We start from the raw sequence: 22,522 nt of genomic DNA, 5'->3' as shown, positions 1-22,522 counted from the left end.
TCACCTTGTATTATTTTATTACCTTTAGAGATAGTTGTAATGAGGTCTAAGTGCTTCTTAGCTAGACCTACCCCCATACCAGGGAACCTGTCCATATTCTGTTACTAAATTTTAGTATAACTATAGCTGTAAGTCCATCTTTATCTACATGTTTGTAGATAATTTCTGGGCTTAATGAGGACCTTTTCTATAGAATTATTACTTCTCTAGTCTTTGATTTATAGGAAGATTGCACTAGTATTCTGTATTTATTAGCATCCCATGTAAATGTGTCATTTATTTTAAAATGGGTTTCTTGAAGAAAAACTACTTGAGCTTGATTTAGTTTTAGATAGCTTAATAAATTGAATCTCTTATTCGGATTGTTTAAGCCATTAGTATTTAAATACACCAATTTTAAGTCCATGTCAGGATTTTTTTTAACTCTGTATTAACATTCTAAGTACCAAATAAGCCTGTGTATTTAATTCTGTATTAATTAATAAATTTCTAATTATATTAATCAACAATTTTTTGCATGAATATTGATAGTAAAGACTTTTGGTCAGGCATTTTAACATTTGAAAAAGAATTGAATAAAAACCTAGTAAGAAAATTTGCACTTATGTGAATTCTATTCCACTCAAAACATTGAATGAATGACATTCCTAGTCTAACAGACAAATATAAATGTTAGACTAACCATCCTAACCACCTTCTTTACTCTTTCAGAGCCCATAAGATAATTGTTATAGAAGAATAATTTATAAATTACGTAGCTTATGTTTACTGTTGTTCCATTCATGCTTTAATTTATTTTATAAACTAATAATTAAATCAAACAATTGTGATCAATGTATTGCTAATGTAAAGGTGACTAAGCACTGTAAGCAAGAAACAAATGAGTTTTATATAATACTAAGTTTCAAAATAAAAAGTAAGCAAGTATAACTTTATCTTCTAGCTTGACTTTATGCATGTTATACATTTAGTCTTTATGCTTAGTAATCCTGATGTTTAAAATGTGTATAGCTAAATAAAAGTAATGAAACAAATGAACAAATTGGTTCTAAAGAAGCTCATGTTAAAATAGCATATTTAAGAAATCTTTATAGTAGTGGTGTTCCCTTTTCTTTTGCATCTTAATTGTAATCACAACCAATTTCCCAGAATTAGGATAGAAAAAACTGAGTATTTAAACATAGTCCTATGTAAACAATATCCAAAATTAATATGTCATCAAAAGGTACTAGAACTAAGATAATATACATATGACCTTAGTGTATTTCTACACTTATAAGAAGTCAAATTAACTAAATGAGTAAATGTTGATTTAATTATTAATAAACAGTTTTATGCAGTTATATCAAATTTAGCAAGTAACAGCAATAGTAGTAGTACTGCACTTTAGCCTTTGATATTAATGTCAACTCTCATTGGTGTTTTATAAAGATTATAACATTATGAGAGAGTTGAGTATGTTTGCTAAAATGCATCTGTATAACTAAAGGTAGTCTTATATGAAATATACCAGTTACAATTATGACTAGTTAATAGATAAGTAACATTCTGCTACTTAATTATTTTTGCAACTGACGCATGAATTATTACTAAAGATGTTTAATAAATCACTGTATATCTTGTATAAACTTTAAAATCTATATCTTAATATCTTGTGATTTATCTAGTTGAGATAATGACCTGTCAGTTGTTGTAAGCTTCCTTGGGGTACTAGAGGTCTATCTCATTTCATGAAACAGATTAAATAATCTTATCTACTGTCCGATCACTAATTTATACCAGTGTGCCTTCCTGGGCATGGATATCCCCTTTATCTGTGATGGTGTAGTCATACTGAAAATTAGGGCTCTATCTGATACATTGTTACATTAGTTTGCATGTTAAGCAGCACTGTGTCCACTTCACTGACACATAATTATAAGATAAACCAATGGCTTTTCTATTTGCAAATTGTGCCATCTGTTAAGCATAAATTAATGTCTGTGATACAGAAAATAATCTGTCAATCTATAAAAATATAATTCATAAAACAGAATCCCCAATTTTTTATATTAAGGAAAGAAACATCACAAGTTATCCAAGTCATTTATGCACTCCTGTTTACTATTTATTCTCTCCCAAATGTGTCTGATTCTAAGTTTATCATGCTGCTATAGAGATTTACTGAAACATACACTTTTTACTTCATGTAAGAACATTGACAGTAAACAAACTTAGCTCTAATCCAGGAGAGCAAGTTAGTAACAGTTTAGTTAATGGTGTAAAAAACGTATACACTGTTGCATGACTTTGCTATAATAATTACATCTCATTTGAATGAGCTACTAATGGCTTTAGTAAATACAGATAAACATAATATTCCTCTTTTCCCTTTTCTGTAGGTCCTAAAGCTCTCAAACAAGTTTATCCACTGCAATTTAACTTCAGTAATTGTGCTTAAATGCCATATATCATTTCTTGAGATGTTTATAAAACAAATATTAACATATTTGCAAAAATGAAGAACACGTCTAATGTGCTTTCCACCATAAAAGAAGGGATGGGATACTAAACCTAGCGAAACACAGGTTAAAATGTTATCTGTGTGTCTTATAGCATCCTACAGACACCCAGTTTAGAAAGAAATATCCAACTTATATATGTATTCTATGATCAGAAATATAGTAGAAGGGGGGAAAAACACCTTTAAAGCTTCTCACTTTATGCTAATGTTATTTTATATGCTTAAAGAATAACAGGAATAATAGCCATTCATCATATAGTTGTAATAGTATCGGTGTCAGCAGTCGCATTAACTTCCCACCTCTCAAAAGTGTGACAACCAATCAGGGAGTTACTTCCTTTTAGATGCGTTTGTAATGTAAATCAAGCTGGGAGAAATATGAGAGGATGACAGGCAATCGCATATACTGCCTCAAGCTCTGAAAAAAGCTTCAACTCTCCTAGTTATGTAGGAAGGATTTCCCGCTCTGCGAGCACCAAAGTAGAGATTCATATGCTTTAATGTCTTTCAGAGAGGATCTCCTTGTCAATCAACCCCCCCCCAACAAATCCATAGCAACCAAACTCCCCATCTATTTCTATATAATCAACTTCCCAGTTTCCATACATCCACGCACCACAAAGTGAAACGGACTGAATCAAATGCCCCAACAACTCAATTCATTACTTTATTCTGTATAATACGTGAGAAAAAAGACCATCATTTTAACTTCCAGTCGTCCCAGGCAGTCACAGTCCAAAAACACAAATTTTGCAGTTTATAAAGCATCTCCGTGTCAACCCACGTCTTGAACTTTCATGCAGACATCAAGCATTCATGCATCTTTCCCCTTACACTATCACTAGCTATATCTTTTCCTCTTTTTATAGTTTTTTAAATAAATCCGATGCACAAGACTTCTCTCATACATATGCAATCGCGAACATTAGCCAAGACTTCAAGCAGTACTCACTTCTGTTATAGCACTTCAGGGAACCAAAGGGAGAGCAAAAACAAGTGAACAAAGATCACAATGTACATGCTAGCTGAACCTCATACCACAGAGCACAATCCGTCCATCAGAGCATAGAAGGAACAAAGCTAGCTAGCTAATTAGGCTCCATGCTAATCAGGGACAGGAATCGTTCAAAACATAGTTCACTACCAGATATAGTGAACTCCATAGAAAAACAAACCCTGGCATTGGCAATTAAGATGTCACTAAGCTTCTATGACATTTTCATTTAAATAGCAGTGTATATTGATCGCAAGTACGAATCTTGTATAATTTAAGAAGTAGATTATTCTTTTCAATAGCTCCACAATCTTAACTAGTAATTATTCCAAACTTAAAATATAACAGTATGAAGAAACTAAATACCAAAGGCACTCGAAGCTGTCTTTACCGGTTGAAGGAAGCCAAGATTAATAAACTTATTACTCCCTTTTAAATCATGAAATATACAATAATTTACTGTTTAACTTTACTATTAAAATGATTCAGTTATATTGCTCTTAATAAATTAGAACCAGTCATTTTTCATTTTTCCCCACTTTGTGTATGTATAAAGAAGTACACTTACATGACATACCTTATTTGATGTACATTAGAACACATTTGAATGCAGTCAGGTTGCAGTAGATACCGTGAGAGATCTAGAAGGGACTGCAATTTTTGATTCAGTTTTTTGTTTTTTCTTTTTGACATCAGTCCAGGAAGATTTATCAGTGACCCTCTTCAAAGAGGGAGATGTCCAATCCGTATCTTCGAATATGGATATAACATTGTTTTTGATGAATGCAGTGGCTTCTTCTAGGTTGTTGAAAGTTCTCATTTCATTTAGATGTAGGATTTTTAATCTGGCAGGAAAGGCAAGTTGTGTTTTAATGTTGTTTTGCTTTAGAAGCTTTAGTAATGGCCATGCTTTTTTCCTTTGTTTCAGAACTCTAGCAGAATAATCGTTGTCAAACCTTATTGGGTTTTGACTATATTTTAAGGGACTCTTCCTCCAGGCTGTTTTTAGAACCAATTCTTTATCCAAATTGGATAAAAACGTTAACTATTGATTTAGGAGGAGTGGAAGAAGATGTTGATGCTGGTCTTCCTAAAGCTCTATGAGCCCCCTCAATGCCAAATGAGAAAACTTCCTTTAAGTCTAAAACTTCTGAAATCCATGAATTTAAGAACATGATGATATCTTCTCCTTCAGCTCTCTCAGGGATGCCAAAAATTCTTATGTTAGATCTTCTCTCTCTATTTTCAAGGTCATCCACTTTGTTTAGGAGCCAGATGTTTTGTTTAATGAGAATTTCCTTCTGGGTTTCTTCTTCTTTGAGCCTTCCCTCAATGTAATTCAGAGAGGTTTACATGTTTGTTATTTTAGATTGATGTTGCTGAATGAGTTTCTTGAGTGTATCTGTTTGTTTCTGACAATTTTTCTTGAGAGTGTGTAAATTTTCCTTGAAATCATCCATTTTTAATGACAGTTTTGTATTACAGTAGTTACCAGTTGCAGTTCTCTTTTTAAAGCCAAGTCAGAGTGAGAATTCTTTGATGTACTCATTCCACAGGTAAAAATATCTACCAGTTCTGAGTATTTTTGTTGAAAAATAATAAATTATTTCCTCTATTTTATATTAGTCGTATGGAGCTCTGAGAATCTGCTACTTTCAGTTAGCCATTCAGGCTCTGCCCTTAGATGAACTTATTCTTGATGTAAGACAGAGGGAGTTAACTGGCAGTTCTATAAAGGCAATACTAAATAGGTATCCGCTTGTAGTATTCACAAGTGCAAAAAAAAATACACACACACATATATATATATATATATATATATATATATATATATATGTAAGTTACAACAGCTGCAGGGATAATGACAGGAGCAGGTGACAGCTGTGTCTCTCATCCTGAGCAGTAGGTTAATGTCACAGAGGATTGCTTGGGTGTAGGGTAGATGGAAGTGCTGTTAAAGAAACTACTGCATGTAGGGTATGTGTACTTCCTTTGTGATAGAGTTCAGTGTATGCTTTTATCAGACTACCAAAGGAATTGGATTAATGTATCCCACTGCTATCATTAAAGTATGCTAAACCCTGGTTTGACACCATTGAGATGTAAAGGGGCTTAGCAGGTCCTTCACTCATTGACGTGGAAGTGGTTATGGGGATACCAGCATGAGTGCAGCAAGAAAGACTTGCTCAGGCACTAGAAGACAGATGCTGATGGTGCTACTACCAAAAACGAATAAGATGATATGAAAAGCAATTCGCTTTCCAAGTGTTTTGCTTAAAATGTTATTAAAGTCAGAAAACCAAGGTAGTTCAAAAGTATGGACACAGTACACCTGGAACCACAATTCATGATAAAAAGTTTGCTTTAATATTGAAACCTTGATAAAAACAAGTAAAAGATAAGTGCTTTCATCTTCTTAATGAAAACATCTTCAGATAAAGCCATGCTTGGTGGATATATGGACTCATTTTGCAATCTAAGGAAGGGAAATAGATCACTTGAATGCCAAGCCTCCATTGATGTCATGCTTCCTTCGGGAGGATTTAAAGAGGATCTTTACTTGATTTAAAGGACCATGCAGGTAGAAAACTGACTTTACAACAAAATTAAAGTTAGTTTATACATGTGCTTCTGATTTTTTACATACTATTAATGTAAATAGCGTTGAGAACAGAAGGAATCACCACAGGAAAAACTCCGTCTTCAGGTCAAAAACATCTTTATTGGAAACAAGGAATGAGCGCTTTCACGTAGGTTGACTACGCTTCATCAGATACCTATTACCTACCTACCTATACCTACCTATCAGATATCAGATACTATTAATGTACTGACAACATATTACATCCATTACCTTTCTAAAGATTTCAGTTTTAAAATACAGGTGATTGATATTTGGTCATTCAAACCAGGCCTTTTCATGGCATTAAGTTTCAATTGCCAGAAAAGTTCAAGTTTTTCCAGACTGAATCCACTGGCCACCTCTGTCTGACAGGACAACTTGTTCTAAAATGAAAAATGTAAAGATATGGTCAGGATTAAGGTTAACATACGTCCAGGTTTCCCTGAACACATCCTCGTTTTTGGGCTCCTGTCCGGGCTGTTTTTGAAAATTTTGCGATTTGTCTGGGTTTTAAAACCCAGATAAATCGCAGAATTTTCAAAAAACAGACATCCCTATTTCGGAGTCTTTCCTCTGCTTTGTTTTTTTTTTTTTTTTGATTGGCTCATATGAGTCAATCAAAAAACGGAGCTCTGTTCAATGTGAAACTGCTTGATGTTCCGCATTGAACAGAAGAAGGTCCGCTGTGCGCATTTTTGATTGGCTCGTATACCGGCATACGGGCCAATCAAAAATCCCAAACACAGCCTTTTTTTTTTTTTTTTGCTCTTCAACCTAAGAGGGGAGCAAAAAAAGTCCTACAAGAATAAAGACTTTTTTGTGTGCTCTTCAGCCCTAACAGGACGAAATAGCAGCACATATTTTTTTGTCCTCTTTTACACGCAAACAAATATGGTAAGCCTAGTCAGGGTATTCCATGCTATGTTTGGAAAGAGCATTGGTATCCTCTTTAGTTCTAATATCATAAGTGTGCTCATAAATTCTGTCACATAGATGCCTTTCTTTCCTATGAACACAAAACCTTTCACAGTGTTAGCATTGAGCACAATAAATGACTTTAGTAGAATTACAATTGCAATATTTTTTAGGTCTAAACTGGACACTATTAATGACAAATGAATTACCAGTTAAAATGTACTTGTATTACAGGCAGCATCTACATTTCATCATCCCAAAGTGCTTTGATTATTGTACTGATTTCTTCTCCAGTAAAGCTTTGAGATTTTGCCCCTTCTTATAAACAATGCTTGGAGCCAAAATACATGTTCTCTAATGTGTTTGTCGTTTGTCAGAATGTTCCAACTTTCAGTAAGTATGCTTCTAATATGGTAGCTGTCCGGATGAAATACTGTAATAAAGCAATTCTTATAATTATCGTTCCTGTTAGTGATATGTGTGGATGTTTGTGTACCCATAACCGATGGAATAATATGATCTTGTACTGTTGCCCCAAGGATGGTATGAAGTACTTCCTTTTATGTTTATTCATGACCTCGATCATTAATTCATTAATGAAATAAGTGGATATCCACATTTCGAAAAGAAGTCCCTTAACAGGTTGCATTCGTCCTAGAACCTTTCCTCATCTGTGATCATTTGGGAAACATGGATGAACTGGCATTTGACAACTGCTCTCTTCTGCACTTGGGGATTTTCACTTGTGTAGTGGAGAAATTTGTTAGAGTAGGTTTCTTTCTGCTAGATTTCAGAAGTAAATATTATGATGTCCTTTTTGAGCCAAACCTCTAGATATGCTATATGGATATCATGGACATGGTGGAGAATTGGGGAAATTCTGTGGTGGTGTTGAACTCCACAAACTGGGGAATGATGTCAGCATCTCGATACCACAAAATAAATATATCGTCCAGGTATCTCGTGTAGAATTTGCATGAACTATAGAAAGTGGACTTAAAGAGAATTTTTTCTCACACTGTATTGCAAATGCATTGGCAAATACATCCCTGCATGCTGAACCCACGGCTGCGCCTTTTGTCTGTAAAAAAAAAAAAAATCTCTTTTTCGAAAGTAATGAAGTTATTTTTCAGCACCACTTCCATAAGATTTTCATGAACATTTATGATGTCTTGTTGTGGATCTCTTTCAGTTAAAAATTCACAAAACCATTGTAGGCCGACATGATGTAGGATGATAGAATAAAAGTCCTTTACATCAGTTGTTATAAATACATATGATTCATGGTAGGGAATGTGTTTAATTTTATCCAAAAAAATCCCATGAATCATGGCAGATGTGTAGTTCAGGCATGACAAATTCTTTGATCCTCATGTCTAAAAATTTTGCTAGACGAGGAGTGACAGATCCTCTGGCATCTACAATTCGTCAAAGTGGTGATGGTTCAATACCCTTATGGAGTTTAGGAACCCCAAAATGGTTGGTATAATTGGTTTGCTTACATTTAAGTAGTTATAGTCATCAATTTGAGATCTGCTTATCAATAAACAAGTCCACGATATTGGATCTATTTCTCCTGTATGCAGTATTAAGTTCATTAATCGAAGACTTTATGGTAAGTGTCATTGTCTAAAACCTGCCTCATTTTATTACAATAATCAATCTTATTCATAACACTAAGCCCCCCCCCCCCAAATCAGGTTGCATTATCCTGATTTCCCTGTTGTTTTGAAAACTATGAATAAGTTTGCTTTTGGCCTTAGGTATGTTGTTATTCTTTGGAGTGCCTTTATATTCTGGTTTCAATTCCCTGGCCAAGTAGTTGTGAAAATCCAGTTCACAGATCCTCTCGAAGTGTTGAATAACAGGACGGATGGGAGGATTAAAAGTACTAGCTACATGTAGGGGGTAAGCGTTCCATTACAATTATTTCTTGAAATAATAAGTTGAAGTTTAACTTCCTAACATAGAGTTTCAAATCAGTCAGGAAAGAAGCCACATCTGTTACATTATGTGGTATGAATGTCATACCCTTTGCAAGTAAATTGCAACACTGTTCATCTAAAACACATGTAGAATAGTTGTACACTTTGAAATTGCCTGTTGAATTACATGCAATATTGCAAGGTAGTAAAACAACAACAACCTTCTGATTGACTGTATCTACATTGGGAATATGGGGTGCAGTTGTTAAAATCTCCCTCTGTTCCATCCTCTCCTGCCTCTCGCAGCACTTCTCCTTTGGGATTGTCTCCATGGTGGGTCCTGCCTTTGGTCGGGTGTTCCCTCAACCTCTCTGATTGTTTGAGTGGGGGAGGGCTTCTTCATCTAAAAATATTCCAGATTGTATGAACCTGCTTGATTTGGAGGCTCACTACTGGATTCCTCATTATTGTTATGAGAGGTATATAAAAATTGCTTTTGTCCCCATCCTTGTGAGGGAGGGGGAAGGAGAGGTATGCTTGATTGTTAGCATACTCCTTTCTCTGTACCTTATGAGTTTTTTAATTTTCCAGTCTCTAATGGTGTTCACATGTTCATCAATACTGTTAATTATATGTCTGTATTGACTTTTATATTGTTCATAGACAATATCATGGGTGATGCAGTAGTCTAATTGTGTTGTTTCAGCAATAAGTTCTTCAAGTTTTTTATTATTATGTTTGATCAGGTGGTCCATGTATTCACAAGTATGTCTGTTAAATTAAGTAGCTCCACATGTAACTTGGAACCTTGGAATAGGCCGGTGGGAAAGCACCACATACGTAGGCCTTTAGGGACAATGCTGTCCTGAATACACTCCACAAAATAAGCATTTTCCAATTGGAGTTTCTCTATTTTTAAAAGTGTATAGTCAAATTCAGATGGTTTTATAACCAAGTCAGGGTTATTAGAAGTTTATATTCTGCTTTGACAAATATCAGAGTTAACCGAGACAGCAAAGGTTGGTAAATTATTAAAAAAGTTGTTTCCACTTACTTGTGAATGATGACCATCACACTGCAGACCATTAGAGTTACTATTCTGGTGGGTATTTGCTCCTTGTGAGTTTTGTCCCAATGGTATGCTGAAGAATGGGGGATTTGGTGGAAACTGAGGTACAGTGAGAGAATCCAGAAGCTGCATCATGTGTATTAACAACATCAAGATTTGCAACAAACTGTGGGAAACTTAAACATCCATGTTAGAAAACAGTGGTTGAGAAAAGTCCCCAGTCTGTGTGCCTGTGACCATGAGAAACAAACTTGTAATCCACAAGGAACACACTGCAAACCAAGCTAGTTCAAAAATATGGACACAGCACACCTGGAGCCACAATTCACAATAAAAAGGTTGCTTTTATATTGAAACACTGATAAAAACAAGTAAAAGATAAACACTTTTGCCTTCTTAATCAAAAAATATTCAGATCAGATCAGAAAACACTGTTTAAGAGTATGTTTGCCATTTCATAGATAGAAGAAAGTGTGATTATGTGCATTTTATCTTACTGTCTTAATATATCAGGCTAGTTTGAGTTTAACATTAAACCATTTCCAAACATATTTATGTGTAAACATAGACCATTAGCTAATCTGTGGGTTATAGTAACAGAGATGTACGTAAGCAGTGCTCTTGAGAAAGTTAAATCGCTAATCAGGAGTGTTTTGTATCAAGAGTTTAATTTTTTTGTTTTATTTTCTTTCAGCTCTTAGTCAGATCATGCTGTTCGTTGATGGGATGAATGGAGTTATTAACCACAGTGAGTCTGTCCAGTGGCTTTATAACCTGTCCGGCAGCATGGTAAGTGTAATCCCTCTGGAAATTGCTATAGAGTGTATACAGTGCTGAAAAGCTTCTCTGAGAATATAACCGCAACTTTGTAGTACACAGTGTGTCATAATAATGCACCGGTGTTGAGGAAAAAGATCAACTTAAGTCTTGCTTTAGCATGAGACCCAGTCATAACAGGGATTGGTGAGGGTGTGTAACAATTGTTGCATACACCCCTAAGCACTGTTACAATCAGGTGTCTCAGTACATACTAATGAGGTACACTGCTGGCTGGCAAAAAACTGCAGTAGAAGGTAGAACAGTTTTGTTTATGCTGCCCTTGTCTCTCAACTATGCCTAGGTTTGTCTCATATTTTTACTCTTTCAGTCGTAATTTTATTTTTATTTGCTGGTAAATAACTGAGGATTACAGTCAAGTCAAAGCTGTGATATTAGAGTTTCATACATCTTATTGTTCAGAAAATGGTATATTGATGCAAGAACTGTTCTATTAACTTTTTAAGTGAATTAGAGGGTTATTTAAAAACTGTCCCTGATTTATAGCCTGTGTCCCTAGTTGACACTATTTCTTGGCATCCATGTCTTGAATACATAGTAATTGAAGACCTGATCATAATCCTCTGTTATGTACCTATTCAGGCAGTGGATGAAGAAGGGAAAACACTTTAACACAGGTATAACCTGCAAAATATCAGATCTAGATCTATGGAACTGAGTATAGGCAGAACATGCTGAGGAATTAGAAGGCTTGTTTTGCAAAGAAACAGCAAAAGTAGTAAACTGAACCACAGTTTCATAGGGAGTGTAGTTACATGAGTCCATATATAAGTTTGTACACTGTTTAAGTGTTTCAACTTTCATTTCGTTCATATTATTAAAACGTATACAAATTACATTCTTACACACTATTGTTAGACAGACTTTTGACCTACAGACCATGGTGTGGGAGAAAAGCAAACATTAAGGTCTAATCTTTCCATTTTTAAATATCCATAAATATCTATTAGCATATTCAGCATAAAAGCACATATTGTTCAGTACCTTAGCCAGTGTGCCATAGTCCTTCCTAGTTTGCAGTGAACAAAGTAGATGGCTGATACCTTGATTTCTGATTTAGCCACATAGCTCTGCTGGATTCTGGCAGTTGCTTCAGTGATACTAATGTCTTTCACTTCTCTACCCCATGACCTAAGTGTTCTCCTCTACCATCCGACACAGTGTCCGACAATTGCTGCTGAAAAAGTTAACATAATCACACTACAAAGGAACTTGTACAGCTGAATTTCACCTCCAGTTGCAAAAGTTTAAAAGAAGCAATACCTTTAGTTAAATTCTGTTTAAGGCAATTTTCCCACACTCATGCATTAGTGTGTTCTGCACTGTAGTGTTGAATCTGTTGGAGGGACAGCCACACTCACAGGCCTTTTACTGCTGAAGGTGAAGCTAAATTAACACTTTAGCATATTGCACTTTAACATTGTAAAAAATCTCTGGAAAGGCAATAAAAAGCCCATAACCATACAATTAAATGCTGTGATTCATGTCAAGTATTTAGAGTTCAGAGACTTTGTCTTGTATCCATACATAATGTACCTCACCTGTTCTTTTAAATGGTAAACCATCTGTGTGGGGGAGTAACCTCATTCCATTGAAGTACCTGATTGATCCTTCCCTCATCTCAGTTGTTTCTCCAGCTACTGTAGCATAATTTCAAACCAAAGTCACTGCAATACTGCTTTTTGCAGTTAACTTTAGGTGTATGTTAACAGCTGCAGTTCTACAGTTTTCCTGGTACTTACTCCACTGTTGGCCAATCCACTTCATTTAGTCCTTAATATGCTTGGTCTTCACTCCAGTCCTCTTGACCTACCCCCAGTTCCCACCCACCCCATAACATCTACACTTATACCTCACTTAGTCCACCTCCTCTACTCACCCTCCTATCCTGTACCTAACTTTGTATCCAATCATAAATTGTTCTGCTTATACCATGTCTACCCACTTCTGTTCTAAATTCCTTCTCAGATCTTACTCTGCTCCCTCACCATCAAAACCTTCCTATTCTCTACAGTATCGCTGCTCATTACCTCGCCTAACCATACTGCAAGATTTTTACAAAACTAACCATGCTATTTCCTTCCAGTATCACCTTATTCATCCTCTTCCTCTCATTCCTAACATCATCACTAGTAGTAATATTAAATAAGCACAGCTCAACCATTACTTCATCCTCACCTGTCAACCATCTTCCCACTAGTTACTCAAAAATCTCTTCAAGTCCCATAACTCCATTCCATTGCTGTAACCATGAAATACTGAAAAATGTCAGTCACAATTTTAAAGTATTGCTTCTACCCATCTCTGCTAAAAATGCCATAGTAAATGTTGCTGCGTTGCTTTGCAAGAGACGGCTTGCACCTGTCACCTCTAGGCTTTCAAATACTGGCCAAGGCTCTTGCTGCCCCTATAGTGCTTTTTTTTAGGCAAGGCTCAAAAGTCAAACCCACCTCCGTAAACAGCACAATTAAAAAACTGAGGGTTATGCTACTCAACGCCAGGAGTTTATATCTCAAAATGCACGCTCTCGAAGTACTCCTCAATTTGGAGAACATCGACATCTGTGCAGTAACTGAAGCTTGGTTCAAGGCTCCAGAGAGCACCCCAGTACTACCGGGCTGCAACTTATACCACACTTTCTGCCACAGAACGCGGACCAAAACACAAAAGGAGGAAGTGTATCCATATTCATCAAGGATACCTACACCTCCAGGTTAGTGGCGCAGCATGATACCTCTGAGATCATCCATGTGCAACTAACATCGGGCAAATCTGCAATGCAAATTGTGACCTGCTACAGATCACCCTCCATGACCCAGGACCACCACTTCACCTTTCTGGAGACACTAGAAAACATGCAGGTCCTACCAATCACCCTGGATTTCAATTACCCTACTAGTCACTGAGAAAACTACTCGAGTACAAATTCCCAGGCCCAGTGCATCCTGGAGTTCATCAACTCAAAGGCCCTGAATCCGCTGGTAAACTCCACTACCAGAGGTGAAAACATATTGGACCTGGTCATCACCAACATGGGCGACAGGTTTTCCACACCGGAGGTCAACCCGTCACTGGTTAGATCAGACCATAAACTAATCACTCTGGATGTCCACACCCCACCACCACCCCAACTAAGGAAACCACAGTAAAAAACGTTTCTAAAGCAAACTTCACCTTACTTAAGACAGAGGTGGTAAGTTTCACAGCCCCTACGTTAAAGGATAATGCTGCCCAAGATGCAGAAACCTTTACAAATGCACTCTGAGCACCTACAAGGATGCATTGATTGTGCCATCCCCAGCAAAACCAAGACTCACTCCTCTAAGAGAAGGAAACCAGTTTGGTGGACCCCTGCAAATGAACAGGCTGTACAATAGAAGGAGGAAACTAGTTCAGAAAAAAGGCAAATCCCAAGAAGGAAAGACATCCCTGATCAGTATCAGTAAGAAACTGAGGTCCCTCATGAAATCATCCAAGGCTAACTTCGAAAGAAAAATAACCAAGGATTCAAAAGATAACCACAAAGCCTTCTTTAGCTATGTTAAGAATCTAAGTGGCAACTCGCAGATATGCACTGAACTAGTGCAAAATAGCACAAAATATACTGAACCTACTGGTATTGCCAACATCCTGGCAGAGAGATTCAGTGCAAACCTCACCTCCAAAAGGGCCCACAACAATACTGGAAAAGTGTAGTTTCCCAAAAATTACAGACGCACAGGTGAAAGCCCTTTCAAAAGCCAAAAACACAGCATCAATGGGATCAGATGGTGTCCCGGGCTGCGTATTGCACGAACTAACCCCCCACCTAAATACGCTGTTCAACCTCAGCCTCTCCACAGGCTACATGCCCATAGAATGGCGCACAGCAATGGTTATTCCTCTCCACAAAGGAGGGGCCACAACTGACCCTGGTAACTATCGCCCCATAAGCCTGACTAGCCTGGTCTGCAAGGCTATGGAGCCCATCATCATGGAACTCATTAACAAAGACATTAGGAACCTTCAAACACTTGACCCGACCCAGTTTGGCTTTAAGGGCAGATCATGCCTACTAAACCTGGTTGACTTTTTCAAGACAGTCATCAAGGCCATAGACGAGGGAAAGGTGGTTCACACAGCCTACCTTGACCTCGCCAAGGCTTTCAACACCATTCCCCACTCAGGTATTACAGAAAAACTCACCAGCCTGAACATAAACCCCTAAGTCATGAGATGGGTTGCCAACTGGCTTACAGACAGAACTCACACGGTAACAATAATGGGCTCCAGATCCAACTCTAAACCAGTCACAAGTGGTGTCCCACAAGGCTCGGTCCTGGGACCCCTACTGTTTGGCATATACTTCTCAGAAGTACAGGCAAACACAGAACTATGGCTAACCAAGTTCGCCGATGACTGCCAACTGGGAGCCATAATTGACTCTCCGGCTGACACGGACATCCTCCAAAATGGCCTTACTGAGACGGACGCCTGGTGTCAAAGTCATGGCCTCAATCTAAATGCCAAAAAATTCATAGTCATCCCTTTTGGGAAAAACAAAACACCCACCAATTACCACATAGGTGGCAGCCCCCTTAATACAGAAGAGGTAATAAGAGATCTGGGGACCCAGGTAGATAGTAATCTCTCATTTGACAATCATATTGCCAGACTAGTTAGGAAATCATTCTATGTGGCCCATCTAATTGCTAAAGGGTTCGTATCTAGAAATAGAGGTTATAGTGCCCTCTACTCGTCACTCATTAGACCCATCATAGAGTACAATGCCCCATTTGGGATGTACTTCACAAGACACTTCCACCAGCTGGAAATACCACAAAAGTACCTCACCAAGAGGATTACTGGTATCAAACATATGTCCTATGCAGCCTGACTGAAAAAACTCTGTCTGTACTCAGTGGCATATCACTTACTCAGAGGTGATCTCTGCCTGACTTACAAAGCCATGTCCAACTCAGAATTGATGGACGTGCTCCACCTAAAGAAATCCAAGTCACTGAGAGCCAGCTTGTGGAAAATGGCACACATTGTCCTATTACATAAAGGAGGTAATTCCACTGACATTACAAATTTCCATCCCGTAGCCATCCTGTCTCCCCTCTCTACAGTCCTTGAAAGATGTATTCATCAACAATTTCTCTGCTGTCTCTTACAAAATAAACTAATCACCAATACCAACCTAGATTTTGGCCAGCCCACAGCACCTCTACTGCATTACTATCATTTACAGACACTGTCAATAAAGCTCACAACTCTAATAAACTTGTATCTGCAGTATTTTCTAGAGCCATCAAAAGCCGTTGGCATGTCTCTCAAAGTAAACTCCTCAGTCAACTTTCCACCCTGGGTCTAGCATCTCCATCTATTCAGTGGTTCTCTAGTTGCCTTGCTAACAGGCAACAAGCTGTAAAAATGGCAAGGATCCATCTCTGGGTATCTTCCACTTCCACAGGAGTCCCACAAGGATCCATCCTTGCCCTCTACTGTTCAATATTTTTATCAATAAGCTACATTCATCTTCTTGTGACGGCACCTTGATTCAGTAGGCAGATGACTCTACCATCATCTGCTTGTCAAACACCTTAACTCACCTCCAAGAAGGCACTCAGCAAGCTGTCATCTCTATTTAAACCTGGCTTACAATGGCACAACTCATATTCAACCTCCCCAAAAACACAAACTCCTCCACTTTACCCCAAAAACTCACACCGCTAACAAAGCATCTTTCAATATCTTTTTGGCAAATGGCACTAAAATCGAGTTAATTTACCATACCAAGCTATTAGGAGTCATAATAGACGATAATTTTAAATTTGATCTCCACATCCCATGCAATATCAAGGAAAGCCATCAAAAACTAGGCATGCTATACAAAAACAATCATTTCCTGTGCACCCCCAAAAAATTACTGTAGCCAAAACCTACTTTCTGCCCTCCCTATTCTACAGAGCACCAATTCAAACTAATTTACAATCCTCTATAAAAAAACAAACTTGGAAAGCTACTGTAATAAAATTGCCAAGTTTGCTATTAATTCATCCTCCTTTACCCATCACTGTAAAGCTCTGCATGGCCTTAGCTGGCTGGAACTCCCCCTCCACCTCTCCTACATTCAACTTACAGTATAACATTACCCGGTCTTACCCTTTTAATTAGCATCTATTTTGCAAAAAGAACTCTTAGATTGGAAGACGAACAATGTCTCACCATAGATACACCTAATAAATTCCCTGAACAAAGCCTATACTCATACTCAGTAGCAAAAAATGGAACTCCTTAATTCTAACCACCAAAACTATTTCTAACCTAATTATCTTGAAGTGCTCCCTAAAAAAAAATACCTTACAAAATCTTGGACCTGCTTGTGTGCCAGTCCTAGCTCATCTTACTCACTCTGCTTCACTCACCCCTTCAGCCTAGATCACACTCGCAATCCTCTCCAGCCTCCTACTCCACTCCTTTTCATTTTCTCCACTACTTTACCTTATTTAATTCATCTCTGCAGACCTTTTTACTACCTAAGTTACCTGAAGGCACCCTTCCCTGCAGTCTTCTTATAATCTCCTTCTCTTCATCCTTCTATAACCATAATATGAACACGTCTCTCATACTGACAGTCTAATTCACTTCACAGTCTCTAATCATGTCATCTCTGATATATCTTTAAATATTTTATTAGAATTGTCTCAGGTTTCAATTACCACGTACCTATGTATGTAACAAATAATATGATTATTGAATTTTTTCTTCACATATTATCTTCAACTCATGTTACTGTTTTTCATTGCACTCTGCAATGAAAACATATGTTCTATGTTTTTCTAATTACAACTATTTTTTCCCTCTTATGTTATGTAGTGTAACATGATACCTTATGATTTAAAATATTTGTACTTGCAATTTATTTATTTAACATTTGTTAACCAGGAAAGTCCGACTTGGAACGAAGCCAATTTTCAGCAGAGGGCCGGGGAGGAATGCTGTAGATGCATGTCTTTGCAACACAGGAGGAAACCAGAGCTCCCAGAGAAAACCCACACAAACAAAGGGAGGACATGCTGACTCTGCCCAGAAGGCACTCCAGCCAAGAATTGAATCAGAGAACCTCTTGCTATGAGGCAACAATGCTACCACTGCTCCATCCATTAACTGTTACCATTGTTATCGTTATATAATGTAACATGACACTTTGTGATTGAAAATATTTGTACTTGATTTTTGAAATATTATGATTGTGGAGCTTTTCTACCTGGCCCCCCCACTGAAAATGGTCACATTCTGGCCCAGTCAGACTTTCCTGGTAAACAAACACAAAAGGAGGAAGCTACTACAAGATAGAGCAAAAAATCTAAGGGTAAGACACCTTTGATCAAACCTATGAACCTAAATAAATAATGTTGATTATACAGTAGAATGCCAACATGTATTAAAACATAGACATCTGTGCAGGATTTGTACAGATACTGTGTGAACTGGAGTAGGGAAAGTAGATGATGAATCTAAAATAAATGATGCCAGGAGAGAGTTCTAAGTATTCCAAAATGTATTGTTAGCGCTTTCGTTCATTCACAATCCACAATGAACTTCATCAGACAAACATTTCCCAAGAACCATCACCATTATAAAAGCCATGAATTATACAATTAGGAATTCAATTAGTTAAAGAACCTTGATTTAAAGTTGCAGTCCTGTTATTATAAAACCATACATCAATTTTTGTAAAATTTGTGTAACACAACTAAACATTAAAATTGTGGACATTCATAAAAAGACTTTTGGACCCTTGTGCTCATCTTATTTTGAACAAATATTACTGACTTCATGCACGTCAGTATATGTTAAAGTATTATCTCTCCAAAGATTTTAACTTCAGCATACATTTAATAGAGCAATAGTCGTTAAACCCTGGTGGGGCATTAGCATTAGACCTCAACTGCCACAATTCAGATTCTTCTAGTTTTAGCTCCCATGGTCCTCCCCTAATGTTCTTACTAACCTGCTAACTGATAGTAAAAACACTTGTGTGGGATTAATAGCTATGTGCTTGGCTAATGTGTTTGTAGGACTTCCTTTATTAATGTGATATAGATGTTCATAAACCCTTTGTTTGAAAGCCCCCTCAGTTTTGTCTATATAATAACCATCACATTGTTGGCACCTTGCAAATTAGACAATACCAGTTGTTTCACAATTAAATTTTCCTTTGATTTTATTCTTTGTCACAGATGCTAAACTTGTTGCCCACTCTTACATGTTTACAATAACCACACCGCCCACACTTTTTCATACCCTAATGGGCATGGTTCACTAGGAGGTGTCTTTCTAAAATATTTTTTTAGATTAGGGCCTTTTTTATATATTGTATGTGGCCTTTCACCTAAACTTCTAGATGTGGCATTGTCTTCCCTAATGAATGTCCAATTTTTAGCCAAAATGTTTCTTATTTTGGGGGCATCCGTTGAAAACATTGTAAGGAATCTCAGGGTGTATTTGGTATCAGAATTTAAATCAGCCTTAGACCTACATTGTGAAATGGTATCGAAGTGATCTTCCCAATGTCCCTTCCAGAGTGTGGGTTGAAAATATTGTGTTCCTCTTTCTACTGACTTCTTCCATTAATTGTTCAAATAATTGGGTTGGGTACCCTCTTTTGGAAAACATGCTTCTTAAGTTGTTACACTCAAGGTAGTTTCCCTTTAATAACTGCTTTCTTCTGATGGAATGGATGACTACTCTAGAAGTGCAGGAAGGAATTAGAATAGGTGGGCTTTCTGTATATCTTGGGTGCATATCTGTTATTCAGTCTGTCCTTATTTAGTTGTACATCTAAAAAGTTAATAGATTGTGTCAAATTGGAAAGTAAACTGTAAGAAATCAGTAAGACTTGTGATTTCATTCACAAAATTTTTAGCTGTAACATCTGTCCCTTTCCAAATGAAAAACATGTCATCTTGGAAATGTGTATACCAGATAGCATTTTCTTTATAAACTGAATTTTTGAAGAGAAGCTCCCTCTCCCGATATGCCATAACGCAATTTGCAAAGCTTCTCCCACTCAGAGAACCCATAGCTACCCTGTTTTTTTGCAAAAAAATATTCTTTGTTAAATAAAATTAAATTCTTGGATAAAACTAATTCTAGAAGTATCTCAACTAGATCAAGCTCATCTCTGTCAGCTCCTTTTAGAAGTAGACATTCACATACCCATTGTATGCCTAGCTCCTGAGGTATGACAGTATATAAGTCCTTAATGTCAACTGTCAAAAAGCTATAGCTTGCATTAAAATCTATATTGTTAATGCTTTGTAAAAAAACACCAGGAGTCTCAACAAAATCTGGGCCTCTGTGTTCAGAAATGGTTTAACTTTGCTATCCACTAGCTTAACACATGCATATGTGACTGATTTTCTACCATCGACTGTGTGTCAAAAAGGGGGGTTAATAAGGCTGTTATGGATCTTAGGCATATCAAAGATTATTAGAATCACTGGTGCAGCCATTGACACATAGTTATATATGTCAACATTAATGCTATTTTCAGTAAGTAAGTCATTGAGCACCGATTTTATATGTCTATATGCCCCATTGATTTCATTCAATGTTACTCTGCAATAGGTATCACTTTCTAAAATGTTTTTTTCAAAGCTTCCCCCACAAGGACTCCCCATAGCTAATTATAGCTGGTATTGTCTACCTTGCAATGTGCCAACAATGTGATGTTTATTATAAAGGTAAAACTGATATGGCTTTCAAACAAAGGGTTTATGAACATCTATATCACATTAATAAAGTCCTACAAACGCATTAGCAAAGCACATAGCTATTAACCCCACACATAAGTTTGTTTTTACCATCATTGAGCAGGTTAGTAAGAACATTAGGGGAGGACCATGGGAGATAAAACTAGAAGAATACGAATTGTTGTGGCAGTTAAGGACGAATGCTAATGCCCCACCAGGGCTTAATGAATATTGCTCTATTATGTATACTGAAGTTAAAATCTCTGGAGAGAGAATATTTTAACATATACTGACATGCATGAAGTCAGTAATATTTGTTCAAAATAAGATGAGTACATGGGTCCAAAAAAGTCTTTTTGTGATTGTCCACAATTTTAATGATTAGTTGTGGTTTTATATAGGACAGAAGTTGTTTGTACAGAAATTTTACAAAAATGATGTATGGTTTTATAATAACAGGACTGCAACTTTAAATCAAGGTTATTTAACTAATTGAATTCCTAATTGTATAATTAATGGCTTATAATGGTGATGGTTCTTGGGAAATGTTTGTCTGATGAAGTTCATTGTGGATTGTGAATGAACGAAAGCGCTAATAATAAATTTTGGGATACTTGGAACTTTCTCCTGGCATTTGTTTTAGTTGGTTGAACTTTTGCTTTAGTAGATGATGAATCTAGACAGTGAATCTAAAGTCATCTGTCTTAGAAACTTGCATACATAAATTATTAATCTAATATAACAGGCAAAATATGTATAGATATTTATTTGGTAGACAAGTTGGTATATCACATTTGGTACCTAAAAATGCAAAAGAAGAGGTTATACTGTCAACTTCTTCAGCCTTATTTTCCTCTTTGCATTAGTTGAAGTGGACCGTAATAGCATGCAACATGCATAAAAGATCTGAATGAGGTTATCTGCAATCTTTTTAAAGGACATATACGCATATATTACATCCCCATTTTCAGAAGCAGGTTGGTCTTTCCTTTGAGGCAGATTATTAAACATTTATGCAAATATAGATGTGCTCCTAGTAGCTCCCTTAATATTATATACTATTATATTCTTTACATATCATATCACATTATGATCTTTCAATAAGATTGTGACTTTGAATAATGGCAATTTTGATTCCAGCACATAATATTACTAGAGAATTGCTACATCATACTTTACATTTTTTTCTTGCATGCCTGTTCTGTATTTTGGTTCCCAAGCTATCTGTAGTATCTAGTTTTCTATTTTTTTTTCAAACCCAGGAAACTTTCGGGATTCTGTGGTCTTCTCAGTTAATGTCATTGCGGATGACATCTGTTTATGCTACGACTCTTCCAATAGTTCTTCAAGACTTTCTTTTTTTAAATACCTTTAGTAAACTATCACTTAAGACCTAGGCAAACATGCATTAATAGACAAGAAAATAAACCATTTTAGCATTTTTGTATTTAAATACAATGTACATCATGTATATTTTCTTTGCTACTGTCATCAGTCCAATCAGTCCAATATTACAAAATATTTCTGAATTCCTGCCTTCCCTTTAACCTGACTTCTCCTGAACATTATTACACATGTATTGTTCCCAGAATTTATATTTACTTCTATGTAATTTGCTCCTTCCCTTTTGTAAAGATCCCTCTTCCAGTTTTTTTTTACAGTATTCCATACCTTAAATACAGTTGTGGTAGACTTCAATTTTCCATGTTCTAGTAATTACAAAATCAACCATAATAAGTCCTTACTATGTCTAAACACTTCAGATCCCTGTATCTCAGCTCAAAAGAATAATTTCCTTACTTATAGCCATTTGCTTACACAATATTTCAGACTGATTACTCTGTAGGGAATTTTTAAAATCCACCAACTCATTGCACTCCCAAAACATGTCTTTCTTCTCCATCGTACCTCCA

General features: G+C 36.6%; 1 protein-coding gene across 8 annotated transcripts in view; it reads left to right on the top strand.

The window, feature by feature from the left end:
* The window catches only part of FHOD1 (formin homology 2 domain containing 1), a 1,546,190-nt gene that overhangs the window by 1,014,776 nt on the left and 508,892 nt on the right, over window positions 1-22,522 (top strand). For all 8 annotated transcript variants that reach the window (XM_044081394.1, XM_044081392.1, XM_044081391.1 and 5 more), the window contains exon 6: window positions 10,724-10,818. In XM_044081394.1, the coding sequence (XP_043937329.1) occupies window positions 10,724-10,818 (95 nt within the window). The remainder of the gene's footprint in view (window positions 1-10,723; window positions 10,819-22,522) is intronic.

Source organism: Protopterus annectens, chromosome 8.part0, assembly GCF_019279795.1.
Source record: "Protopterus annectens isolate FY-2018-M chromosome 8.part0, PAN1.0, whole genome shotgun sequence".
NCBI classification, from domain to species: domain Eukaryota; kingdom Metazoa; phylum Chordata; order Ceratodontiformes; family Protopteridae; genus Protopterus; species Protopterus annectens.
This window is presented reverse-complemented; position numbering and strand designations above follow the sequence as displayed.